Source organism: Cataglyphis hispanica, chromosome 1 (genome assembly GCF_021464435.1).
Source record: "Cataglyphis hispanica isolate Lineage 1 chromosome 1, ULB_Chis1_1.0, whole genome shotgun sequence".
In the NCBI taxonomy this organism is placed as follows: Eukaryota; Metazoa; Arthropoda; class Insecta; order Hymenoptera; family Formicidae; genus Cataglyphis; species Cataglyphis hispanica.
This window is the reverse complement of record NC_065954.1, coordinates 10,464,112-10,489,535: the sequence shown is the minus strand read 5'-3', so window position 1 is coordinate 10,489,535 and position 25,424 is coordinate 10,464,112. Positions and strand designations below refer to the sequence as shown.

The window sequence follows — 25,424 nt, the reverse complement described above, 5'->3', positions numbered from 1 at the left end:
GAAGATAATCGATCCTTCGTGCAATCGAAGAGGTCGTCTCCGCCTGGCAACCGCATCAATACGTAATTGCTCGGTCAATCATTAACTGCGATTATTTATTAATCGAATTGGTCGGTACTATTGTCGCAAATATTAATTTTTCATCGAACAACAAAGATGCGAGAAATAAGATTTATTAAATCGAAGAGGGTGGGGGATATATTTGTTGAAGACGCGCTTTATAGTTCACGCCTATGTTTCGTCATAAGTTCGACCCAAAGATTCACAAACACATAACGAACGATCTACAATTTATTATATGATACAATTTAAAATTTTAATATGTGAACCAAACGTTAGAATTTTGATGGAACACTATTTTGGAACACAGTTTTCTTTTAGAAAAAAGTAAATAATTAAATATTTGAAAATCAAAACACATGTACAAACAAGAAAAATGACAAACACTTAGTCATGACAGATTGAATTAAAAAAGGATAAACTGCGATCCACTCAAAGTCAATCATGTGTCCGGGCGTCTTTATTTAGGGCGGAGGTCGTTTTAGCGTGACATATAGTTCAACGATTGAACAAATGGGAAGATGATAAAAGCCCATTGTCATAGATGAGTATAATCGCGATATATATATATATATATATATATATATATATATATAATCCAGGAATTAAAATATAATTTTGATAAAAAAAATTTGTGTGTGTAATATAGTAATAATTTAATAATAAAGTATTTATATATATCTAAATTATAAATATATCATTATGTCTAGTATCTCATTTTAAATATTTCAACAGAATATCTAAAAAAGATAAGATATTTTACAGGAAAACAAGTTTCGAATAAAAGAGAGGGACATCATATGGACAGAACAGTTTCTTCCAAGCACTATAGAGAACTTAAGACTTATTTTCATTTCTTTAATATATATAATTCTCCATTAAAACAAATGAAGATAATCCTTAAATTTCAAAAACGCCTCTGTTTGCAACAAAATTGTTTTGAGTATACGAGTTCAAACCTTATAATTATCGTTCAAACTTTTTTCTCAATACCGTTTAGTCTTTTCAGATATTTCAAAATTTTATAAATAAAATATTTTGTATAGAGAAAGGATATTACATATATTCGGACATACTAAACAAGGTTTAAGTGCTTAAAACATGCTAAAATCGAATAATAATATACAATATGACAATTAAGTCGCTTAATCTAAAATCGTTCAAAAGCTAAAATTCTTTTCTTCTCTCTAGCCTTCTTTCTTGAAAATAATTGATAATAGAAACATATTAATCTGAACACATATGACTTAATAATTTAGTTAGTAATTTAATTGATCTTCACAGTATAAATTTATAAAGCTTTTTAAAGATCAATAGTACATTCAATAAGTCAATAAAATAAAAAATATACATTGATTGACAATTGTTAGGAAACAATTTTTTGCAGAGTAAAATTCTGTTCTCTAGCATTGTGTAGTATATGGTATACCATTTTTACAGCGTTATCTATTAAGCGTTATCTTCAAAGAAGTTTTCAATCACTTTCAATTCTGCTTCAATAAACGTATCAAGATAGCTATAGTCATTTATATGATATGTGATGATAATTTGATAATGGAAAATAAATTCTTTCTGACGACATGATAATACCTATCCGTATCACATTAATTTATAATAAGCAAATAATAAAAATAATAAAAAATAATTTTTAAAGATTGTAAATGCTGCTTATTGATACATATTATTCTACTATATGTATAGCATTAGAGCACATACTGTACAATCGAAACATATTTTTAATCGCATCGGAAGGTTACGGACGTGCGCAAGTCGCCAAAGATAGCGACACGATTGCGTTACTTGTGCCACTATTTTTGACAGGAGTACGCTCTCACTGCTGACAACACGGAAGTCCTAATGTTAGTTTAATTTAACGTTATCATTATAAGAACTCGATATCTTTGTGAAAGTGTCTTGAAAATGTCTGATTCAGAAGTTTTATTTTTGCTAGATCCTCCTCAGCTCCCATCATTGTCTGAATATAATAATAAAAATTTTTAAGTGTTGATAGAAACCGGTGTGAAGTTAGCACTACATTTTCAAAAATCGAAAGTTTTATAGAGAGTTCTATTTGCACCCCAAATAGTTGATAGAAATAGTGAAGTATAGTATATTCTAATTATCTAAAAATAAAAATTATGTTTTTGCTCTATAATTTTATATGCATATGTAAATGTATATGTATATATATATATATCTATATTTCAAAAATGGCTCAACATTATAAAAAAACCATAAAATACATATTTGATCATTTCGAGAGACTATTCTTTTAAGAGAGTTGGAAGACTTTTCTCCTTAAGGGATTGCCTCAGGAGGACTTTAACTCAAACATTTCAAATAGAATATTGTAGTATATCGTTTGAAAGAATATAAAAAAAGAAAATTTTTGGCGCAAGCCAGAGATTGATACATTGACCCGTTCGGGAGTTATTTAGGGTCAAAGTTTGCGCCAAAAAAATTTTTTTTTATGCCCTTTCAAACCATATACTACAATATTTTGGCGGGTTTCATTTGAAATTTTCGAGTTGGAGTCCCCCTGAGGAGACAACTCCCCCAACCCCCTTAAAAGAATAGCCTCTCGAAATGATCGAACATGTCTTTCGCGATTTTTTGTAATTTTGAGCCATTGCCGAAATATAGGGAGTGGAGGCAGACATTTTATAGACACCCTGTACAATATCATATTATATTTCAGAAATTAATAAAATTAACATAATTAATTATAATGTTATATTAAGTTTTTTTTCTATAGATATTTTTAAAAACCATTAACAAATTATATTTCTATAATTATATACATATGTTTATATCATAAAATAAAAGTGAAATTTTGAATAAATTAGTAATATTTGAGAATCAAGCCTTCTCTTGTACCGGTGTGAAGGTAGCACCGCATTTTCAAAAATCGAAAGTTTTATAGAGAGTTCTATTTGCACCCCAAATAGTTCTATAGTTCCTGATAGGTTTTAGAAATAGTTCCGGCAAAAAACCTAAAAAAATTGCATTCTCTTGTTACATATAATGTAATAATTTATGAAGCATGAGTCGCGTTTATGAAAGTTAAAGTAGAAGTCTGAATCATTATTGTCGCCTACTTACGCCTACTGCCATTTACTATCATTGCTACATGCTCTTAAGCGGTAATATCTCGCAGATAATCCATCAGAATAATAAATTACATTACGTATATTCATTAAACATGGCACAGTCATTTTGGCGCAATCAAATAAAACATTTATGCAAATTTACTGCCTTTTTGATGCTAATTTATGATGATAATAATTTTGATCTATTGTATCTGATTTTCTTTCTTCAGCCGATTTGATAAAAAATCCTCTACCAGCTTGGATATATATTATTTAAAAAAAAAATTAAAACATAAAAAAATAAAAATATATTTTCTCAGTGCTTTTTATTGCTAACTATTTGCTCTATTTTCGATTTTATTACCTGTTTCAGGTAAATCAAATTATGCTGGTACGAACACTGGAACTGTTATATACATACATTATATATTGTGTATGTGTATATGTGTGTGTGTGTGTGTATTGAAATCAGTATTATTGGAAATATTAAAGAGCAAAAATAGAGAAAAACATCATCTATCGAGATATTCAATTTAATTTGTAATATTTAAATGTTATATTATGACAATAATTAAGAAGTAATTTAGATAAAAAATTTTTTAGGTTAAAAATAAACTAATTAACAATTCAAGATAACATTTAAAAAATGCTATTATTTTTCACATATTTTAATTCTTTCTTTATTATATTCTTTATAACGTGAAGGTCCATTCGGCCATAGCTTTTTAAATGTAGAACGATATATTTTTCTCGTGCAAAAACTTACAATTAGACATAAATTTTTAAATTAAAAAAATAATATTGTAAAATTCTTATTATTTCTATTATTATTATTTCATTAAATTAATAAGAAAATTTTTTCATTTTTTTCTCTACATGTGCGTGACTCTTGCACTGATAAGATAAACAAACTGTTTAATGAACCATAAAATGATGTTATGTCTATTTCATGACGAGAATTATCTAATGGCATACCTTAATTTTGATTTCTTATAACTATCATAAAAATGTATTACAAGATGTTTTTTAATCGATACACTAGAATCTAAAGATTATAATTGTGATAACAGTTTTTATCTCATAATAATAATTAATAATCTTATTAATAAAGAAGTTATAATAAAAAAAAATAAAATAAAATAGACAAAAATTTCGATATTAAAAAAGCTTTCGTGTCATACTTATGATCTGTTGCTAACGTAATCTAAAGTTAATAAAATATATTAGAAAAAATATATCATTTAAATAAAATATATGAAAGAAACTTAAGAGAGAAAAAAATGTATAAAATTGTAACACATTATTAAAAAGACTAAAATTTTTTCTATATTCTATTATAAAAATTTATAGAAAATTATTAGGAAATTGGAATTATATATATTCCTTTAAAAATATTATAAAAAAAACAAAAATTATTTTTATAAAAAAAATTAATTCTTGCAAATCTCTTTATTAAGAAAATCATGATTATTATTGTAAATAATTAAAAAATTCAATATTATTCTAAAATATTATTTTATAGAAAATTATTGTTTAGAAAAAATCTTGATATCTAATAAAGTTTAAAATATAGTTAATATATGTTAATTTATCTTAGATTTATCTTCTCTCCAAACTATAAGATTTAACTCCATGTATAGCCTAGAATATCGATTGAAAATTATGCAAGTATTATGCAAGTTCAAGGCGGTAACGGTTTATCGTGCAGGCCGACACATGTGGATTACACGGCAAGATATACGCGCGATTTTTCCTGTGCCGTTATATAAACCATCTTTGCTAGTGAGCAAGTACTCATTACAGATTTATTAAACTACAGTCAGGCTGTAGATTATCTATAACAATTAAATGATTAATAAGAATTTGCTTTCATATTTATAGAATTTAGAGAAAATTTATAGAATAGTTTAACTTTAGTTTGCATTCTACTTTTCAATTGACACATTAAATTTTTTCGCTAATAAAAAAAAATACTAGTATTACTAAAAGAATTAAATATTTAAAAAATTGTTAATCAAAAAATTTTTTCAATTAAGTAATATCTCTATCATTATATTAATCTTTTTTTTATACAAGTTTACACATTATTTTCCTGAAATCTATTATGAATTATCATTTATCATTTTATTATTATTATTTATTTTTGGCTGTTAGATAAAATTTCAGTTAATATTAAGCAAAGTTTTAACAAACTTTTTGTATTGATGTCAGATCATTTTTACGATTTTAATGTTTCAATATTTTTTAATCCTTAATTTTTAAACTTAATATTTTATAATTTTAAACTTGCGTACTGTTTTTTATGAAACGTCAGTTCTAACGTCAGTAATAACATATGATATTAATATTTTTCAAGAAAATCTGATAACTGGTAACAGCTAGATGTACCACCAGATGATTAATCATAATTTTCAAACAGTGTCTTTTAAAATAGAAAGTATCGCAAAAATTAGGTTAGAACATTCTAAAAGAGAAACAATACATAATAATCGGTAATAATACATAACGTTATATAAAAAAATATAACAATCTCAAATCTTTTGCAATTCTCATACTTCTGCATTGCACTTCGTCCCTTCTGGCCTTTTTCGGTCAAAAGAGCATGGATAAAGCATTGTGAGAAACATCAAGGAATACAATCGACTCCACCCCCTCATGTTCATTGGATCGATCTCATTCATGACGCGGCATTCTCGCCGAGAGCATCGGAAAATGTTAACGTCAGTTTATTGTAAACCGTCAAAATCGAAAATTACTAGGATGAATCATAAATATTGCGCACAAAAAAAAAAAAAATTTCCTACTCTCATGCCGCGGCCAATGCCATCTCGCATCCTCTTCCCAAGAGAACCCATGGGCGCTCGCACGCAGACGCGCAGCTCTGCATTTGGTGGATGAAAAGAAAGAGGAAAAAGAAAGAGAGAGAGAAAATGGAAGGATAAAAGAGTATAAACGAGACATTGCGAGGAAGAAGAAAGATAGAATTGAACAAGGTTCTGTTCTTTTCAATTGTAGTTTACCCTTTTTAAACTTTGTGACACATCATAAACTGTCCTATATATTGTGCTAGACCGCCCTGACACGTACAAGGCTCATATGGTGAATTCTATATGTCGTGTGTGTTGACAGGACGTGATAGTAAACGTACGTCTTAAAGTAAAAATAAAACAGTGAAAAATATCAAATGTGTACATATAAAAATAATGAAATAACGCCAATGACTGGTAGCATATTTAATTGGTCAATCTATATATCTCCTGCCCAATTAGATATGGCTGGTCTTGCATCACTTTTAACATCACTGTTGGCAGTCTAGTATAATATATATAAAGCCTGCGATCTCCACTTTTTCACACTTTGCACTTTTCTTCAAATTTCTTATTTTTCACACTTAAAATAAAACAGACAGTGTCAATATGCAAATTAAATACATTCTATGAACGAGAGAGCAAAAGTAATAAATGCAAAAAGTGTACAATTGAGATATGAAGAAAAACTTGACACTTAAAGAAACTATTTCAGCTGTACCTTATTACACTCAGTGCACTTGAAATCAAATATGTCAGAGATGCAGATCTAAAATTAAAAGCAAAAAAAAAAAGAAAAAACAAAAAAAGCAAAAAAAAAGCAGCCGAAAGGAAAATTTTACATCGACATTTAAGCGGTCGGAAAAGTAGAGATAGAGGTAAAGAGAAAAGAAGAGATTATATGATCGACGATGAGAGGTTATGGTACTTACTGCTGATTTTCATGCCGCCGAGGGGCGGGTTCGCAGGCGGCTTGTTACCCTCGGCGAAGGAGGTGGTTCTCGGTCGTCCGCTCATCCTGAGGCTGTTTCGACCTCCTCCACCTCCGCCTCCGCGCCTTCACCACCACCACCACCACCAACAACACCAACACTACTTGAGAAGGGTTGAGCTTTTCTTTCCTCCGCAGCTCCTTGCACTAGGTTAGATCGGCCGGTAACTCCGGCGATTCCTTCACCTTCCTCACGTCCCCGTCTCAAGTTAGCCCCGGTAGTCGTTGCACAAGTTTTCTTCTTCTTTGTCGTCGATACCACTTCGCACATCAATGACAGTTGCACACGCGATTATCACATCGCACGCGAGTGCGCGCTCGCGCGCGCGCCTTATCTCTCTCCTTCTCTCTCTCTCTCTCTCTCTCAGTCTATTTACCGTTTTCGTGATTTCCTACTCCGCGTTACGCCACGACGTTCGATTAGGAGGGGGAAGAGGGAGAAACGAAGGAAGAGAGATGAAGGGAGGAGGGCGGGGATGGAAAGAGAAAGGAGAGAGAGAGAGAGAGAATGTATGTACCACTGCAGGACGACACACTACTTCTTTTCCAACGGAAGACGATTTTCCGCTTCTGCTCGAGAGAGAGCGCGCGCTCGCGCAGCGACACCACCGAGACACAAGCACGACGAAAGTCTCTCCGGTCGATTCGCACTCTCTCTATTCGTCACACGAGTGTACCTTCTCCATGAAAGTGAAGTAGGAGGAAGAGGAGGCGGCCACTTTCACACTCGTCGTCGACACCCACCCTCTCTTTTTTTTTTTTTCTCGATACACACTGAGTCTCTCGGCGACCGATGATCTAGAGCTTCCTCGCCGATACCGTAGAAGCAGCAGCAGCAGCGGCAGCAGCAGCTACAGCAAGCGGGTCCGAGAAGCGCGGTTCTGCCAGCCAATAAGCTGCGGTGAAGCGGGGAGGGGTGGAGAGGGAAGGGAGGTGGAGAAGGAGGGAGTATAGAAGGTTGACGTTTTCGGGACGGTTCGTACGGCGCGATTTCTATATAACGTGACCGCTTCCTCGCGGCTCGGATTTCTCCGTCGTCATCGGCCGTCGACGTATTACGTAGAATACTTATTTCTACGCCAACGTCGCGTTATTCCTCTCTATCGCTCTCTCTCTCTTGCGTGGCTATCTCTCGTCTCGCTTCTTCGATACCTACTCTCTTGCTCTCTTATTCGCCTCTGTGTGTCTCTCTCTCTCTCTCTCTATCCTTCCTTTTCACTATTCTATCTGTCTTCCTCACTATGGAGTCTGATCACCTGAGCTATTCGTCGTTGATGTTTGACAGATTTCCGTGCTGCTGTATTTTCACCGCGTCGCCGTCATCGTCGTCGCTGCCATCCTTGCGTTCAACGCCTGTGTTCAATTGGCACTCTCTCTCTCTCTCTCTTTCTCTCTCTCTCTGTCTTTCTCGGTCTCACTATCGCTGGTCGCGGGCACCGGACAGCCGACGCAAGGCGATTCTCGTAGCCAGCCTCGCTTGATATATCACGACGAAGGCGGCGATTGCGGACGCGAAATAACAAGGTCGCGCGTTCGCCGAGCGATAATACTTCGACTGATAATACGAACGATCAGCGACGACTTTTCTGCCTCGTCGTTAAGCAGCAGCAGCACGGTAACACCACACCGACCATTGAATTTTTCGACGTCTCCTCCTCAGACATTGACCCGTTCGGGCAAGATCGGGGCCAGTCGAGTGCCGGCGGATATCGCCGAGTGTGACGTCAGTGGCACCCCACCCTGCCTCTTGTCGAGAATCGGGAGCGGCGTTCTATCGAATGCGAGGCGATGTCGCCGTAATCGGCGACTTTCAACGCCATCTTGAATTCGTCGTGTCGCGTACAGATTGCGATCGTGGCGCGTAATTCGAATCTCGGACAAGGATATTTAGGTCAAATACGAGTGAGGGAAATAAGTATGAGATGATTGTTGAAATTTGTTATATCCTAATTTGTTATAACCCTTTATGCTAAAATAATTATTATTATGAGATTAAAATAATAATTATTAAGATTATATTATTTAATATTGTATTATAAATAAATTTTTATCTGCTAATATATATTAATGTGTAGTGATTTATTATTATTAGATTTAATTCTTGACAAGTATGGTCTAGGGTACCTTGGCGTGACATGAAAGAAAAGAGTCATCTTGTTATGAGCAATTTGTATTCTAGTCAAAGTATTTTAAAATAATTCTAAAAGAGAGAGAGGGAGGGAGAGAAAGAGAGAGAGAGAAGAGAAGACAATATCATATTTCTATATTTCTTTGTTCGCACAATGTGTGATAATGAATGACAGAAAGACAAATTTCTTGAAAGAAAAAAATAATATTATTTATTGATTCTTTTCGCAATCATATATTATATATAACTCTGTGCTTTTTAGTTTATATACTTTCTACAGTCGACAGAAGTATATTTAATTACATGGAAATAAGAGTATATATGTGTGAAATTTAAATTTCAAACAAAGTTTAAATAACACAGTTTTTATTTAATTAAATTAAGTAGTGAAGTCACATGTAAACTACCAAAAATAAATTTTTTCTTATATATAATTAATAGCTTTTAATGGAATAAATTTTACTTTAACATTAATACTAAATAAAACAAACATTATAATTAAATTATTTTGCAACAACACAATTTTATTAAAGAAATAAAACTTGATAAATAAATTTATTTTCAAATCTTATATAAAAAATTATAAATTATAAATATATGTATATATATAAATTATAAAAAATAGATTATTATTGTTTCTCTCTATTGGAAAAAGTAAATATTATATTTAAGATGTAATTTTATTTATCATTGATAAATGACATCTTTTTCAAGGAAAATAACTAAAAATTTATCGGCAATTGCTAAAATCTTAAGCCGTATATCAATGTTAGGTATATTACCTTTAATACCGTCGATAATATAGATATTTGAATATCGTCTCTTACGCAGCCGTGATCGATAATGCATTGGCTCTGCCTGGTGGCGAACGCTCGAACGACCCCTTCCCTCCACGCTGCAACTGCGCCTGCCCGTGCCCGGTGGCCGATGGCAAAGCGCGGGTTACGGTTTAAGTTGCACTTTAGATGCGAACGAACGCGCATCTCTCTCTTTTCGGGTCTCGGTTATGCTTCGCGAATATCGGGCGCATGTACAATCAAAACGCGATTCGAGCCGATTGTGAACGATCTCGCGACAAGAATTGTGACCGCACCACGCGGATGATTGGTGAGTTTTTAAATTTTTTCTTTCTTTTTTTCCCTTATCTCGCGGAATAGTTAATATAACTTTTAAACTTGATTCTTGGTCGCTAAATTACACGTTAAAGGAATCCGTTTTTTATCTTAGAGATATCGAATCCACGGGTCACTTGAGTAGCACGACCGTTGCTTCCATTTTTCATATATTTATATTAGATTTTGATGCACGAGCGACAACAGTCGCGAAACAAAAGCAATTGAGTCGCTTGTGTATTCGAGCCCTTAGTCACGTTTTTCATATAAATTAAAATAAACAATTACAAATTTACAAGTATTATTACTTGCGCTTCGGATTTTTATTAATCCTTTTTTTTTTGGATTAATAATTGAAATGGATTTATTTATAAAATATTTCAAATCGCACACAATCATATGTCTTCTTGCGTGTAGATAGTAAATTTGTTTTTGATGGTTTCTTTTTTTTTTGATAAATTGGAAATGTGATCAAAATTTAAACTTTTGAAACATTTCAATATTTGTTATATATCTATCTTGTTCTATATATATATATATATATATATATATATATATATATATATACTTTTGTTTATTATTTTTGGTAGATTATTTTCATCGAATTATTCGATTTACATTACATAATATATAATTATTTATATTTTATTATATTATATATATGAAATAAATAATCTTTTGGTTGAATAAAATTGAAGAAAAAATTGAAGCATATTAGAAATAGAATTGTACATATATGTTGAATTAAACATGTTATTTTCTTTTTACACATAATTCTATTTTGAACAATGAGTTCTGTTATGCATCACATATCTTGCGACAGGAATTTGCAATCAAATCAAAATTATAATAAAAATAAAGGTAATAAATAAACTATGAAATAGAAATGAATAGAATAGTAAGTAAAAGTTTTATTTGAGAATGAACTCGTGCAAAATTGTTTGAAAAGTTTCGTTATATTTTCAAATAAGAGAAAATATATCTTGTAAAAAGTTTTTCATTTTCGATTTTATATCTCTTGGAAAATAACCCGTCGAGAACATTTTTGTGAAGGAAAGATCGACTCGACAATGGTCGAGGAATCCATGCGGTTGAAAGAAAGTATAGCCTTTATATCGCAGAACACCTTTGTATATTTGACAAGCTTTGAAGGCAGAAAGGTGAAAGAATGCACAAAAACTGAGGAAAGTATAGCCGCATATAGCAGAAGCGGACAGTGTTTCCTTAAATATTCAATCCTTTTTTTCCAACTCTAACTGCAGTTGGCTAATATTTTTCGATTAAATGCTAATATATTTGTATTTCGTTCATTTTATCCCGAATTCATGTATGTATATTGTTATTTACCGTTTTATTAATTTTTTTATTAAATTTTATTGCATTACTATTGAATTATCAGTTTATTAATATTTTATTAAGATTCAATTTTTTTTTTATCTAAATATTAGGTTGTTTGAAAAGTTTTCCTAATTATTTGAAAAATATATATATATATATATATATATATTTTTTAATTGAAAAAATTAGAAAACTTTTTGAACAATTCAATATGTCTCATTATTAAGAATAATTAACCAATAACAAACTACTAAATTAAAGACTTAAAGATTATAATAAAGTTTTTTGCTAGAATTTTTTTAATAGTACACTGATGAATAATAATCTCATATAAATACATATAACAGTTATTATATATATAGATACTAATAAATTAATATAATATTTTCTATGAACATTTTTATTATAAAATAAGTGCAATAAATTTGTTTTTGATAGTTTCTTTTTTTTTGATAAATTTTGATAAATAAACGTGATCAAAATTTAAACATTTGAAACCTTTCAATATTTGTTATATATCTATCTTGTTCTATATATATATATATATATATATATATATATATATATATATATGTATATATATATTGTTTGTTTATTATTTTTGGTAGATTATTTTCATCGAATTATTCGATTTACATTACATAATATATAATATATATAATTAATAATATATAATTATATAATATATATATATATTTAATAATATATAATTATTTATATTTTATTATATTATACATAAAATAAATAATAATAATCAGATTTGAATAATAAATAATCAGATCTGAATGTGTGAATCAATTAATCTCATGCTTTCGGTGCCAAGTTTTCATGTGAAAAGATCATTTCGCCTGAGCTCAGAATTCTGAGACTTCCAGAAAAGAATAGAGATTTTAATTTCTTATATTTTATTCTTGATTTTTAAAAATAATGAACGAAAACCATATATCATGCTTTCTAGAAAAACTTTTGATTTTAAATAAATAAAATAACGTGAAAAAAGTTGCGATGTATATATATATATGTGCGTGCACGACGATTCGTTGCATGCCGCATCGTTTGCCAATATAATTGTATTTATCGTCCTCGAGTGGGCAAAGAATATGCATATAGTGCAATGACCTTTTTGCGGTCCCTTTTCCTGTATTAATGTACTAGGATACCATGTGCATTTTTAGCGTGATATTACGGATTATCGAAAGAGTGTCGCTTTTCATATATACGTATTATTTAAATTACATTGAATAATAAAATAAGGGAAATAGGAATCGAGGTTCTATTCTCGACTTTTATCATTTCTCTACATTCGTTAATCCGAAATCTATCATTATGACTTAACAATGCCGTAACATTGTCGAATATTATTTCATTATAGAATGCTACGAAACTAGATTCAAGTATCTAACATAAATACGTAATGATGATGATCAGATTTCCATGATGATGATCAGATTTCCATGGCCGTTGTTCGTAAAATGGATACTGATACGTTAGCGTGTAGGCAGTGTACATTGATTGAGATAGAAATATACCTGAAATATTTTCTTCATAATGAATATATTCTGAAAATAATATTTTTTGCTTTCGAATTTATCCGAGAAAAAGTTTCTTTACATATTTTCATATTTCAAAAAATAATTTAATCTATAATTATAAGAAAGTTTGTTATAAAGAATTTTTGTAGTTCAGATTTAAAGTTTAAGTGAACAAAGTATACGGAAATTTTTCCAAAAAATTAAACTATTTCAATATTTAAGAATGACTCATTTTTCTATGGAAATAAAATTAATTCAAAAAATTTACGTTCTTTACTTTTTAATATAACAATGACTTTTCATAATATCAAAATTTTTATAATATAAAAATATCTCTTTTATTATTTATATTAAAAGGAAGAATTTAATATTGATTAAAAAAATTTATACTTTTTTAATATACTTTTATAATATAAAAAAAGAAAAGATTTGTTTGTCTACAATCCCGAGTGACTTTGCTAAGCTTTGTTTAATCGACAGCTTTTATTGCCGATAATTCCGATTGCTTATAAAATGACTACAAGCATATGGCACACATGTAATAATTTAAAATATGAACATATATTTATGTGCATGTATATGTCTTGTGCGCGAAGTGTTACATATAATTTCCTTATTTTATTTATGTATTATTAATAATTCAATTTTATTATTAAAAATAAAAAAAGGTAAAAATAATATATAAAAAAATATTATTTATTCTTTATGCTATTGACGCTTTTTTCCTTATATATTATACTCTACACTTTTCTTAAATTTGCTTTAGCATAAAAATTTTAATATTTAAGATAGTAGATCAACATTTTTGTTTTTTTTTGTTGTATTATTTTATATATATATATATATATATATATATATATATATATATATATAACATATATGTATGCATGCAATATAATATCATGTATACAATTTATATATATGTGCGCAATAATTTTATATCCGCACGTACGTCAGCTTATATTTTAAATTATTATATGTGTGTGTGTGTGTGCACTAGCATTTGTGGAAAATCGCTCTGTAGGCAATCGGAATTATCGACATTCGAAGCTGTCGGCAAAACGATGTAATCAAACGAAACTATTGATAATCGGGATCATAAACAAACGAGAGATGCTTTCTATAAAAAATTCAATTTTATTATTATAAAAAATAAAAAAAGGTAAAAATAATATATAAAAAAATATTATTTATTCTTTATGCTATGGACGTTTCTTTTCGTTATATATTATACTCTACACTTTTCTTAAATTTGCTTTAGCATAAAAATTTTAATATTTAAGATAGTAGATCAACATTTTTTGTTTTTTTTTTGTTGTTTTTTAAATAAAATTATATAATTTTTGAAATGCTTGGATGAATCGATTATTATAGTTATTTTGCATTTAAAAATATTGAAAGAATTTTCGAAAAATTAATAGTTTATATACATATATACATATATGTATATACGAGATATTTCAGAACTTATTTATACATATGATATTGTCAAAATATAAAATATATCGTAAAGTACTTACTCTCTTCTATTAAAATATTTGCTTAAATTTTTCGAGAATAAGAAAAATAAATTTGTTTATCATTATCTTTTTAGAAATGCATTTTTAAAAAGTTTTTTTAAAAAGCATTTTTAAAAGCATTTTCTAGAATCGCATTTTTAAAAATATAAAAATTTTTTTATTAATTGCAATTATTTTTTTATTAATTGCACTAATTCATTTCATTATTCTGTGTATAAGAATATTAAATTAATATTATCGAAAAATAAATATTTTATGAAATATATACATTTTATGTCACATATACAACAAATATTAAAAGAAGTTATGAAATATTTCATATTAATTTTTATTACTTTTTTAATAATTATATTTTATTTTAATTTATAAAAATATTAAATCAAAATTATCAGAGAAAATAAACATTAAAAAAAATATTATATATGTTTTTTATCATAATACACAAATATTATAAAACAAATTATAAAATGTTTTACAAGTTATTAATTTTTGTGATATTTTTTCAATACTGTTTTTTAATACTTATGTCTTTTAATACTATATATTTTTCAATACTCATAGATGCACAATAATTAAGAAACTCGATTGATATAAAAAGATTAATTGATTCGATTTAAAAGATTTAAGATTATTTTAGTCTATTACTGAAAAAGAGGAGAAAAATTTTGATAAAATTTTTACTGCAGTTGCTTGTTTGAAACACAAATATAGTTTTTAAAATTTTCTAGCGTATGTAAAGCAATTGGTATTATTCTCTAAGAATTTTTTTTTTAATATCCTTTTAAAAATGTAGACAATTGATGGATACATCATGTGCGTTGTTTTTATTTCTTGAATCGATTATTTTTCTCATATTTTTAAATTTAATTAAATAATATTCGAGATTTATTAAAGAAAATATTGCTTTATTTATATTTATATTATTTTATTTTATTTATTTTATTTTATTTTTATTTTATAATTTGCGAAAAAGGCATTTTTTCAACTTGCTTATGATTTGAGAACTATTATTCGGAAATAATGTAAAAGCAAGAAAGAAGAAAAAAACTTAATATTTTTGCAAGGAAAAATCTAAAGTTTTTTAAGGAATCTGTCATTAAAATTAACGTTAATTATTCTGTATGAAATATACATATTTAAAAAGAAATGTAAGAAGAGATAGTTACATACATTGTTTGTTCATCGATTATTCGAATGGGGGAGCTCTGACACACATTGATGGGAGCTTAAATGAGCTTAAAATATGTACTTATCATATTTAGAAGGTCCATGAGAATAATGGAAGTTTGCGTGAGATAATCCTAAACGGTGAAAACGAGAATATATGACACTAATCAGTGTCATAATGCGTGCTACAGAGTTCGAAATAGCATATGTGTTAGTGGTATATGGATATGTGTTGCCGATATTATCCCGCCATCCCTTCTGTGCACAAAAAGTCCCCTTTATATTCTTTGCAGATATTTTCTCACGGAGCTTGATGCAACTGCAGCCGACATGTATTTTGAAGTTTACCAAGCACCCTTTTTTTAAATTTATGAGTGCATGATTACGTGCTTTGTCATTTACGATGAAGGCAGTTTGATTTCTAATTCTTATCTTTCTTACTGTTTCTCTCTTTTTGTCAACACATAAATATTTTATAGAAGTTAATAGTAACAGATAATTTTATTGTATAAAATTTAATAGTAGCCGGTAATTTTATTGCATAAAATATTTTTGATATATTAAATAATATTTTATATAAAATACTAAGATTAATAATCCCTTTTTTGCTTGGCATTAGCTAGTACTAATAAGTTTATGAATATGTTATTCCAAAATTGTAATTATAATATAAAGAATTTTATAGTTAAGTCATAATTGTTTTTAGTATTAGAATTATTAAATAATAAATATAATTAATATTTAATTAATAATTAAACATAGTCAACGTATTTGAAAGTTTGATATTAGATAGAAGAATTAAGAGAGAAAGATATTTTATTACTAAAATTGTTTTATTCGCGTAACATAATGGGACATTGCCATTAAATGATTAACGGAAATATTTTACTAAATATTACATTCATGATAATCAGTAATATGATATAATACTGATTTATTCAGAAATAAGGTATATATTGAAATTTATATAAAAATGTATGACATATTTTTTAATGCAATAAAATTGTATGAAATATTATTTGTTCTTAAAAAAGATGATATGAATCACATTATATTATATTTAATTTTATTCATACATACATTATCACAATATTTGTCTATTTAATTTAGATCATTTATTCGCATATGTATATTATATAAAACACTATTTTCGATATTGGATATTATTATTTACCGATATTGGTATCGGTAATGCAAATAATATTATGTTTTATTCAAAACTTTTTATATTCGCAAAAACGTGATACACTTTTCACATGCACTTCACTATTTTATTAAATTATGTCTAGTCCGAGCGAGGCGCTATCTCTTACAGTCACACCGAACGATTTTCTCGGCGTTTTCCGCAACGTTGATTCGACGACGAACCGTTTCAATTCTGTCTGAGAAACGATAACAGTTTTAATAAGACGCAAATGTATGCCATACATCTCGTCGATTTTCTGTAGTCCGTTCTCAAATGTCATTAAGTTATGCGCTCTTGTCATTGGAACCATATTATCAGTCTTATTTTTCCATATTTTTTTGCGCAATTTTAATAATTAAAATTTCCATTGGACGAATATGGTAATCTCTATTTTTCCTTTGTTTTTCCGCATCTCTGCGTTTTATTCGCGTGCTGTATCTCCTGGTCGGAGGAGCCAACCAGGCTCGTTTTTCACCTCGTATATGTATAAGAGATTGTATCCCGGTGCTTTATATTTGCCCCCCAGTCTATTACTTTTTTACTGCATAATCCGCTGATCTCTCAAGTCGATCGTCGCTTTTTGCGCTCTGTATTTTCTCTACCTTCTCAACATTTTGCTTGTCTCCCTTTTTTTATCTTCAGTCTTCGATATAAATTTTTACCACTTAACGTTAAAATAAATTACGCGTGGTGAAAAAAAAGCTATAAATTTTTTCTCCTATATTATTTGCACATCTCGAATATTAATCGACTTTAAAAACTATTAAATAAGAGAAATAATCCCTTTAGAGTTAAAATCGTGCGAGCGCACGAATAACTGCGTGAGTGTACGTGCCGTTTTATTAATGCCGGGGTATCGTTCCCTATTCCCCCTAACGAACCGATGTCTTTCGTGAGTGAGCCCCCGATCCCGCTATGATAGGGGACGTAGTAATCAAGTGGAGCGAGAGCAATAGCGGGATCAGAAAACGTACTTCAACGATATGCATTTTTTAATCGCACAATATTATACGTTGCGAAAATATGCTTGAATGGCGAGTTTTTTGAAGATATTTCCTACTTCAAACTTCATTTCTTTAAAATAAAAATCGGCCTTTTACATCTTATCGATTATTTTGATTTTTATATAAATTATAGTGGATAGAATCCTGACAACGAGTCGTATACTTTGATCCACGTTGCGAACTCCTCGTTTCTGAAATACGACACTTCAAAGTATTGCATTTTTGCTCCTGATTATACTCAGTTTTTTTTGCATTAAGTGTTATTTATGTTTCTTTGTTGATATACACGAATGTTTGAGTGCAAAGGGAAACTTGTATTTTATTATTCTACTTTATTGCAAATTACATGCGCGGAAAGGATGAGTTCTATCTCTTTTCCTGCGCCTCTAGAGTGAAAAAATTTTAGCTTAACTTGAACTAATTTTTTTTTTTTAATAATTAAAAATTAGGTTAGATTATAATTTTACGGAGTTAGTAATGCAGGAAGATGGGTGAAGCCTTTTCTTTGTTCAAGCATGTACTTTGCAATAAAGTAAAATAATGAAATAAATTGGTTTTCATGCAAGTTAGAAGTTTACTTTTTCCTCAACCTATATTCTTCGTTTTGAATAAAATGTTGCAAGTTAATATGAAAAATTATACGACAAAAAAATATACTAACATTTTTGAAAATGATATGCCAAGGTCAAAATTATTAGAATTGATAATTATTTACGTGCACTATACTTGAGATTTTTTTTTTTCAACTTTAAGAAATCAAAAATATTTTGAAGTAATATATCTCTCAGAAAGCAGGAAAGTGATTTAAAGTACACGTGATTCGGAACTCTATCTACTACACTATATATGAAAATTAGAAAAGAATAATTGATAAGGTGTAACTTTTTCCAAAGGAGAAATTTATCAAAAGCGGAAATTTACAGAAATAATCTATTCATATTACTTATTTTTTATTTTTAAAAGAAAATGTTTTAATTTATGCATTTTATCATTGTCAGCTTTTGTTTGAATTGCCAAAAAAAAAATAATGTACAGAGTGAAATACATTTCAAAGCAACGATATATAATATACGTAGCGATATAATTAAAGTGGACGTTCAACACTTCTGTTTGTTTTGCTCTGCCTCTTTCGCAGTCTCGTCAACATGTGTCGTAAATAAATTGGCAACGATATTTTTTTCATCAGCCTTCATCGATGTCGCGAGAACTTTTTTTTTTCTTTTCTTTTGCATCCATCGATTCGCGAGTTGCAAAATGAGACCCGCGCTTCTGTCATCAATTTCGCGCGCGACGAGTCCGATGACTCGGATCATTGTTCAATCTATTCGACGTAAATCCCTCGACAATCCTCGATATTGCGCGGATATCGAGCGGGTGATGTGTTTCGCGAACGAGCTTGACTTCTACGCTTTTCATTTATCATAATGAATAAATATTTGGATCGGAATGTGCTGGTTTGAATCCATTATCGGCGCTCTAGTAATGGATGCGATCATGTGACATGACCCGCGATTCAATATAGAAAATCGCACCTCGCGCGCGATAGCGGTCCTGTCATTTCGCATTGTTGACTTCGCTACGCGCAGTTTGTTTAAACAGCGCGGCATCAACGAGATTTGACAAAAGCAGAGATCGACGAAAATTTGATTCCCATTTCGCCGAGAGTTTGATGGAATTATTATTAATATTATTTGCGTAAAATAGAATGAAATTTGAGTAATGTAGAGAGCAATACAAACATTTTATTTACTTATAAACAAGTATATTACAATTTTACTTTAGACATAAGTAAATAAATATCTCATTATTAATAAATATATTCTTTTATTTCTTTAAATATTATAATAAGAGTGCAGAGAGATGAGAGATGGAAAATATATTAATTATTAATATTCAACAAAATCATATTTTTTATTGCATTTATTAAATTTTTTGATATTATTTACATATACATATCTATCTTCACGTTTATCTTTTTTCTCATTTTAATAAAATTAAGTCTATATTTGCCATTGTATCTATATTAATGCATATCTTTTCTATAAAAATATCCTTCTCTTATATTAATTTAATTTTACATTGGTTGTTATAAAATAGTATTAGTTAATAATGTCTAATTAAAATTTTATTTTTTAAATATTTTATATTTTAATTTATAATAGAAATTTTGATGGATTCTCCATTTATAATTTTATTATTTATTAAATGTAAATATTAAAGATCGATAATGTAATGTGACATTGGAAATTGAAAAAGGCTCTTTAAAAGAGAATTAAAATTCAATTAATCAAATAGAAAATAAAATTTTGTTGTAATTTTGTTGCGCCTATTTAATATATCTAAAATATTGTTTCAAGTTTGATTAGCAAAATATTCAATATTACTATGAGATTAAAATTTTCTGGCCAATTTAATAATTTATTATGGACATACAACATAGATAAATATTATTTTAATTTTGATTTTTAATTTTTTTTGTAATTACGCATTTATAGGTGTCCTATGTGTCTTTAGATTCAGTATTTATTGAAGACAAATATTGAAATCCCCTATTAATCCGTATAACGTGACATTAATTTATAACGTAATAAGTAGAATTGAATTTTATTATTAATTTACAATAAATAAATTTTTTAAAATATTTTACTTTGTATACCTATTTATTAATTACATACAGTATTAATTATTTCTAATTTTGAATTTATTAATAAATATATCATTAAAATCTTTATGAGAAGAATACATAATCTTTCTAATAAATGTAATTTTTAATAATAATGTGAATAAGCATTACTCCATTACATATGGCAAAAGCATTCTGTTAAAGACTGAAATTCCGCCAATTTAATCAAGTTGTAGTCATTCGGATTTCTCTTTATTGTCACTTGTGTCACGTTAGTTATTTTTATAATTGATGACAACAATATATTTGTTAAATCCAACAATCAAAGTATCAAAGTATAGGATTCGCCATAAAGAGGAATAATTGCGCGTCGACAAATACAAATATATCCCAAAAATGGCTTAATGACATTCGATCGCTTCGAACGAATGTACATACAATAGCTGGCGGCTGTTGATTATTGACATTTCCTCGACGAAATATTGTTTTAAACAATCTCGTCCGTCCGGTAATTTACAGCTTTGCATGTGATTTGTTATTATTATCGGTTTGTGTCATCTTTTTGAATATGGACTAAAATGTGAAAAATCAAGTAAAATTGTGAATATGTATTAACGCAAAAGAGGATGCAAATAATTATTACAAGTATATCTAAATTATTTATATCAATAAAACAATTTTAATTATTATTTTAATCTTTAATATAAGTTTTTACTTTTGTTTTCATTAAATATATAAACACAAACTTTTACAAATTTGTTATTATTCCTTCAAGGGGAAAATTTTGTTATATATTTAATCATTAAAAAATGGATTAGATACTTGATCAGGTGTTTTGATAAATAAAGGCGAGTAATAAATTTTAATTATATAAGTATTAATTTTATTATGAAAATTTCTGATATTCTTGATATCTTTCAAAGTCATAATAAAATTACCCATAGTACGAGTGAAAATTTGAGAGATAAAGAGAAAGAGAGGGAGATTTAAATTTCGAATAAATATTTTTGTCAGACATTTAATCAGATTTAATCAGATCATATTTGTCATCGAATATTTTTAGGGATAAAAAATCATAAATTTCAGTTGTCAGATATTTTTGGATAAAAGACTATAAATTTCAGTTGTGTGGATATCTATATTTTATTACATAAAATTTTCACATATTTCTATTCTTTTTAAAAATTATAATAAAATCGAGCATTATTTTTTAATAAATATTTTTATTATTCAATCAGATATTATCATTGATAGAAATGTGATAGGCGCTCTCTCTCTCTCTCTCTCTCTCTCTCTCTCTCTCTCTCTCTCTCTCTTTCCTTTTCTCTCTAAGATATCTGAATCAATATTTCTTATTATATATCAAAACATATACATCCATTGATTTATATACTACTTGGAATACATGTGTACGTAGTTCGTGATCAATCCTTATCGATCACGCGCGAATGATGGCTTTGGAGTGGCTGACCTAGGAAAATGTTTGTTTAAAAACCATATTTCTTTGCTCGCCGCCAATGAAACCGCAGGTGCGGGTATGCAATCCTATAGATTTTTCTTCTTCGTACGAACCGACTTGCCCTTCTCGCGATTTTGCTCTATCCCGTATTTTATCAAACTGTCTTTCTTCCATTCTATATCAAACAAAGTCGGTTTTTCTGCTTCTTCTTATTTTAGATTTGGATGTAACTTTATGCTTTTATATAAGTTTTGATATGAACGATTTTATTAAGTAATATCTTTCGAAGAAATAATATAATCCCTGTACAAAGAAGTCGATATGTTTATTTCGAAAGATAAAAGCACGCAGTTTTTTCAACTTTATGTGATAAAAGTGATAAATTTTTAGTATTAATGTGGTTTAAAAGAGATTACCAATAAAGAAGATAAGCTAAATCTTTTTTTTTTTTAGTAAAAAAAGATATGCCCGTATATTGACATTCGTCAATTTCATCCAAAAAATACAATCTGTCGAATTTATTGACGACACGTCAGTTTAAGTTTGTTTCTTCTCGCAATGCAAAATTTGTAGTAAATTTGAATGTAAAAAAAAAAATTAAAAAAAAATAAAGAAAAAAGGTTTATTGATAAAGGAAAAATAAAATAAAAATATGTTAATTAATAGTGTGACTCTTTATAAAATAAAAATTAATGTGTAATGCAAAAATAGAATATAAAATAAATGAATAAATAAAGAAAAATGTGAAGGAAAAAGAAGGATAAAAAGAATGAAGGAAAGTTTATTATGACGAAGGAGAAATAAAATAAAAATATAAAAAAAGTAATACAAAGTGGCAAAAATTATAAGACGGAAATGGGATATGAAACGGCGATGTAACATAAATGTGCATGGGATGAGACGAAAGCAGAGTGCTGTGTAAAAACTAGATAAAAGTTCCATCTTTTCTTAGTTTCTTTCAAGCTTTTTACAAGTGATGGTTAGATCGCGTTTGTATCAATCAAGAGACGTGAAAAATGAATTCAAAGAGTGTCGACGTACGCCACGTTTTAAACGGTGATTCATAGGAAATCGCGCGGGAACGGTAAAAGATGGAAGAAACGGGAGCGGGATAGGGGAATGCTCAGCTGATTCGACATATATTAATCGGATTTGCATCGTCGCGGATTTCCACATGCGCTCGTTGCGTTCGCCATTTTTCATTCAGCCGTTGATGAAAATTGTTGTTCGTTTTACCTTCATTTTCTGCTGATTACATCTCGGCATGTCATCAAGTAGAATGTCATCATATGTTGTAAAAAGAAGATTTATAGTTCTCTGATTTATTAATAATTAAAAAATATCTTGAAGAATTATATGCGAGTAGATAATAAATATTTTCACTTTAAATTGTTCGAGGTATTTATATCTCAAATGAACGAAATCTTCAACAGGCGTTTTTTTTTTTTCCAAAACACAGAGCATACATATTATTTCGTCTCCTTTTTGCGTATTTGCTTCGAGAAATTTATAGGTAAAGTATGACTCGCTGGATCTAGGACATTTTCTGCATTCGCCGACTGTATCTTCACAGGAACATTCCAGCATATCTTTTCGGGTTACCGGGTAGATTTTTATTCTGAATCTTTCGAGCTTCTTTGTACTAGTTCTCTCAGAGTATGCTTCTTTCACCATTATGTGTTTTATGCTTTATGCTTTTGTATTTTGATTATAAATTTTTTACATGAAAATTCATTGATCCGAGCGAGATTTACTGAACTGTTGTAAAAATTTAACTCACATAATAGGTGAAAAGAGAAACCTTTCAGGGTAGGAAAGTGCGTAATCTGATGGACAGAGTTTTGGAAATAATTCTTTTGCTAAAACGTTCTTTCTAAAGTGTAGTAGTTTTTTTTTTTTTCAATAAATTTTTGAAACGATACAATTTACGTAAGTAAAGTTTAGTATTTTCTTTGAAATTTCTAACAAAATGATTATTAAAGAAATATCTTTCACAAAAAGATACTTGAAACGACAAAAATATTAACATATTTTTTATATCATAGAATATATTTTTATTAGGAACGAGAGAGAGAGAGAGAGAGAGAGAGAGAGAATTTTGTTTAATAGAACTTTCTATTAAAGATATTATTAAAAGTGTAAAAGATAAGATGACATTACTTCAAATTTTTCTATTTTTTTGTATACCTCTTTTGAGACAAAATGTTTATAAAATAATAATGATACGTAGCGGAGGGAAATTTTCTCGCGAAATTAAGTTCAGTGTCGTGAGCGAAGTTTCGAGTGAAGACGAGGAAAAATTCGCCCGATAGGAAACGCATTTCGCAGCATGACAAGAACAGTTTTGGGCTAGGCAAATACCTGGCCAGCTTACCAGATGGAGATCTCCCGATGGGGTCTACCTGAACTTCGCTAGAAACTTTACGGCAGAAATATGGAAACGCATGCGGAACTTCGAACTCACATGAGTTGATTCGTCTAATGCTCGTGGCGTTATTTCGCTATCCATTTGAGAGAAAACTTATTTAATATCATACTTTCCCTCTTCTGATTTTTATTATAAATATCAATACTTTAGTGAATTATTATTGAATGATATAATTAGATTTAGCTGAAGAGGCACAATTCAATGATAATGTCGAATTTTTTTCCTATGTAGAAAGAAATTATGTAAAGAAAAGAGGGGAGGGGGATAAAAAATGACGACTACTCTTAGAGTGTCGATTTTTCTTAATTTCCACTATAATGTAAAAATAATGATTATTATTTCTCTAGATAAGTAGCGCAATACGCCATAAACATTAAGCAAATATCAGTAATTACACACACGCGCACAAACACACACACACACACATATACGCACATAGCGACATACACATACTCTTCTTTGTTTCCTGTCTCTTTAGATAGTATTTTTTGATTTTATTCGTGTAGTTTTGTACGAGTTTTTTTATGAGAACGAATGGTGATAATACGTGCGTATGTTTGCCATGCAACTTTTACGCAACAAAGCCTTACGAAGAAAAATGACAAAGTATTACTTTTTTCTTGTTTATATTATTTTCTGTGCATCCATTTTTTTCTGCGTGCATACTTTAGCCTTCTGTGTTTTTCAAATATGACTAACTCGGAGAGTACATGTATAAAGGGAAAAACAATTTTAAGTAGTTTTGCTCGTATATAAAGAGAGAAGAGAATAAAAGGAAGGTAGAGGAGAGAGAGAGAGAGAGAGAGAGAGAGAGAGAGAGAGAGAGAGAGAGAGAGAGAGAGAGAGAGAGAGAGAGAGAGAGAGAGAGAGAGAGAGAGAGAGAGAGAGAATAGGAGGAGGAAAAGAGAGAAGAGTTCATTTGCATCGAAATCGCGAATTATAAATTGCAAGGAAATTTTAATTAACTCTGAAGTCGAAAA

General features: G+C 29.1%; 2 protein-coding genes across 7 annotated transcripts in view; one reads left to right on the top strand and one right to left on the bottom strand.

Annotated features, from left to right (window-relative positions):
* Positions 1 to 8,761, bottom strand: part of LOC126850557 (glycogen synthase kinase-3 beta) — a 45,361-nt gene extending 36,600 nt beyond the window's left edge. Inside the window, exons 1-2 of one of the 3 annotated variants that reach the window (XM_050593717.1) lie at positions 7,325 to 8,761; positions 6,889 to 7,208 (exon numbers count right to left, since the gene is read on the bottom strand). In XM_050593717.1, coding sequence (XP_050449674.1) covers positions 6,889 to 6,973 — 85 coding nt within the window. In that variant the 5' untranslated portion in view covers positions 6,974 to 7,208; positions 7,325 to 8,761. Of the gene's footprint in view, positions 1 to 6,888 lie in introns of all 3 variants that reach the window. The other 2 variants (XM_050593708.1, XM_050593724.1) reach the window with 2 other exon arrangements.
* Positions 8,762 to 10,035: 1,274 nt separating this feature from the next.
* Positions 10,036 to 25,424, top strand: part of LOC126850439 (connectin) — a 136,934-nt gene continuing 121,545 nt past the window's right edge. For 2 of the 4 annotated variants that reach the window (XM_050593465.1, XM_050593455.1), the window contains exon 1: positions 10,044 to 10,182. The gene's annotated coding sequence lies outside the window, so the exon portion shown is untranslated. Of the gene's footprint in view, positions 10,183 to 25,424 lie in introns of all 4 variants that reach the window. The other 2 variants (XM_050593446.1, XM_050593474.1) reach the window with 2 other exon arrangements.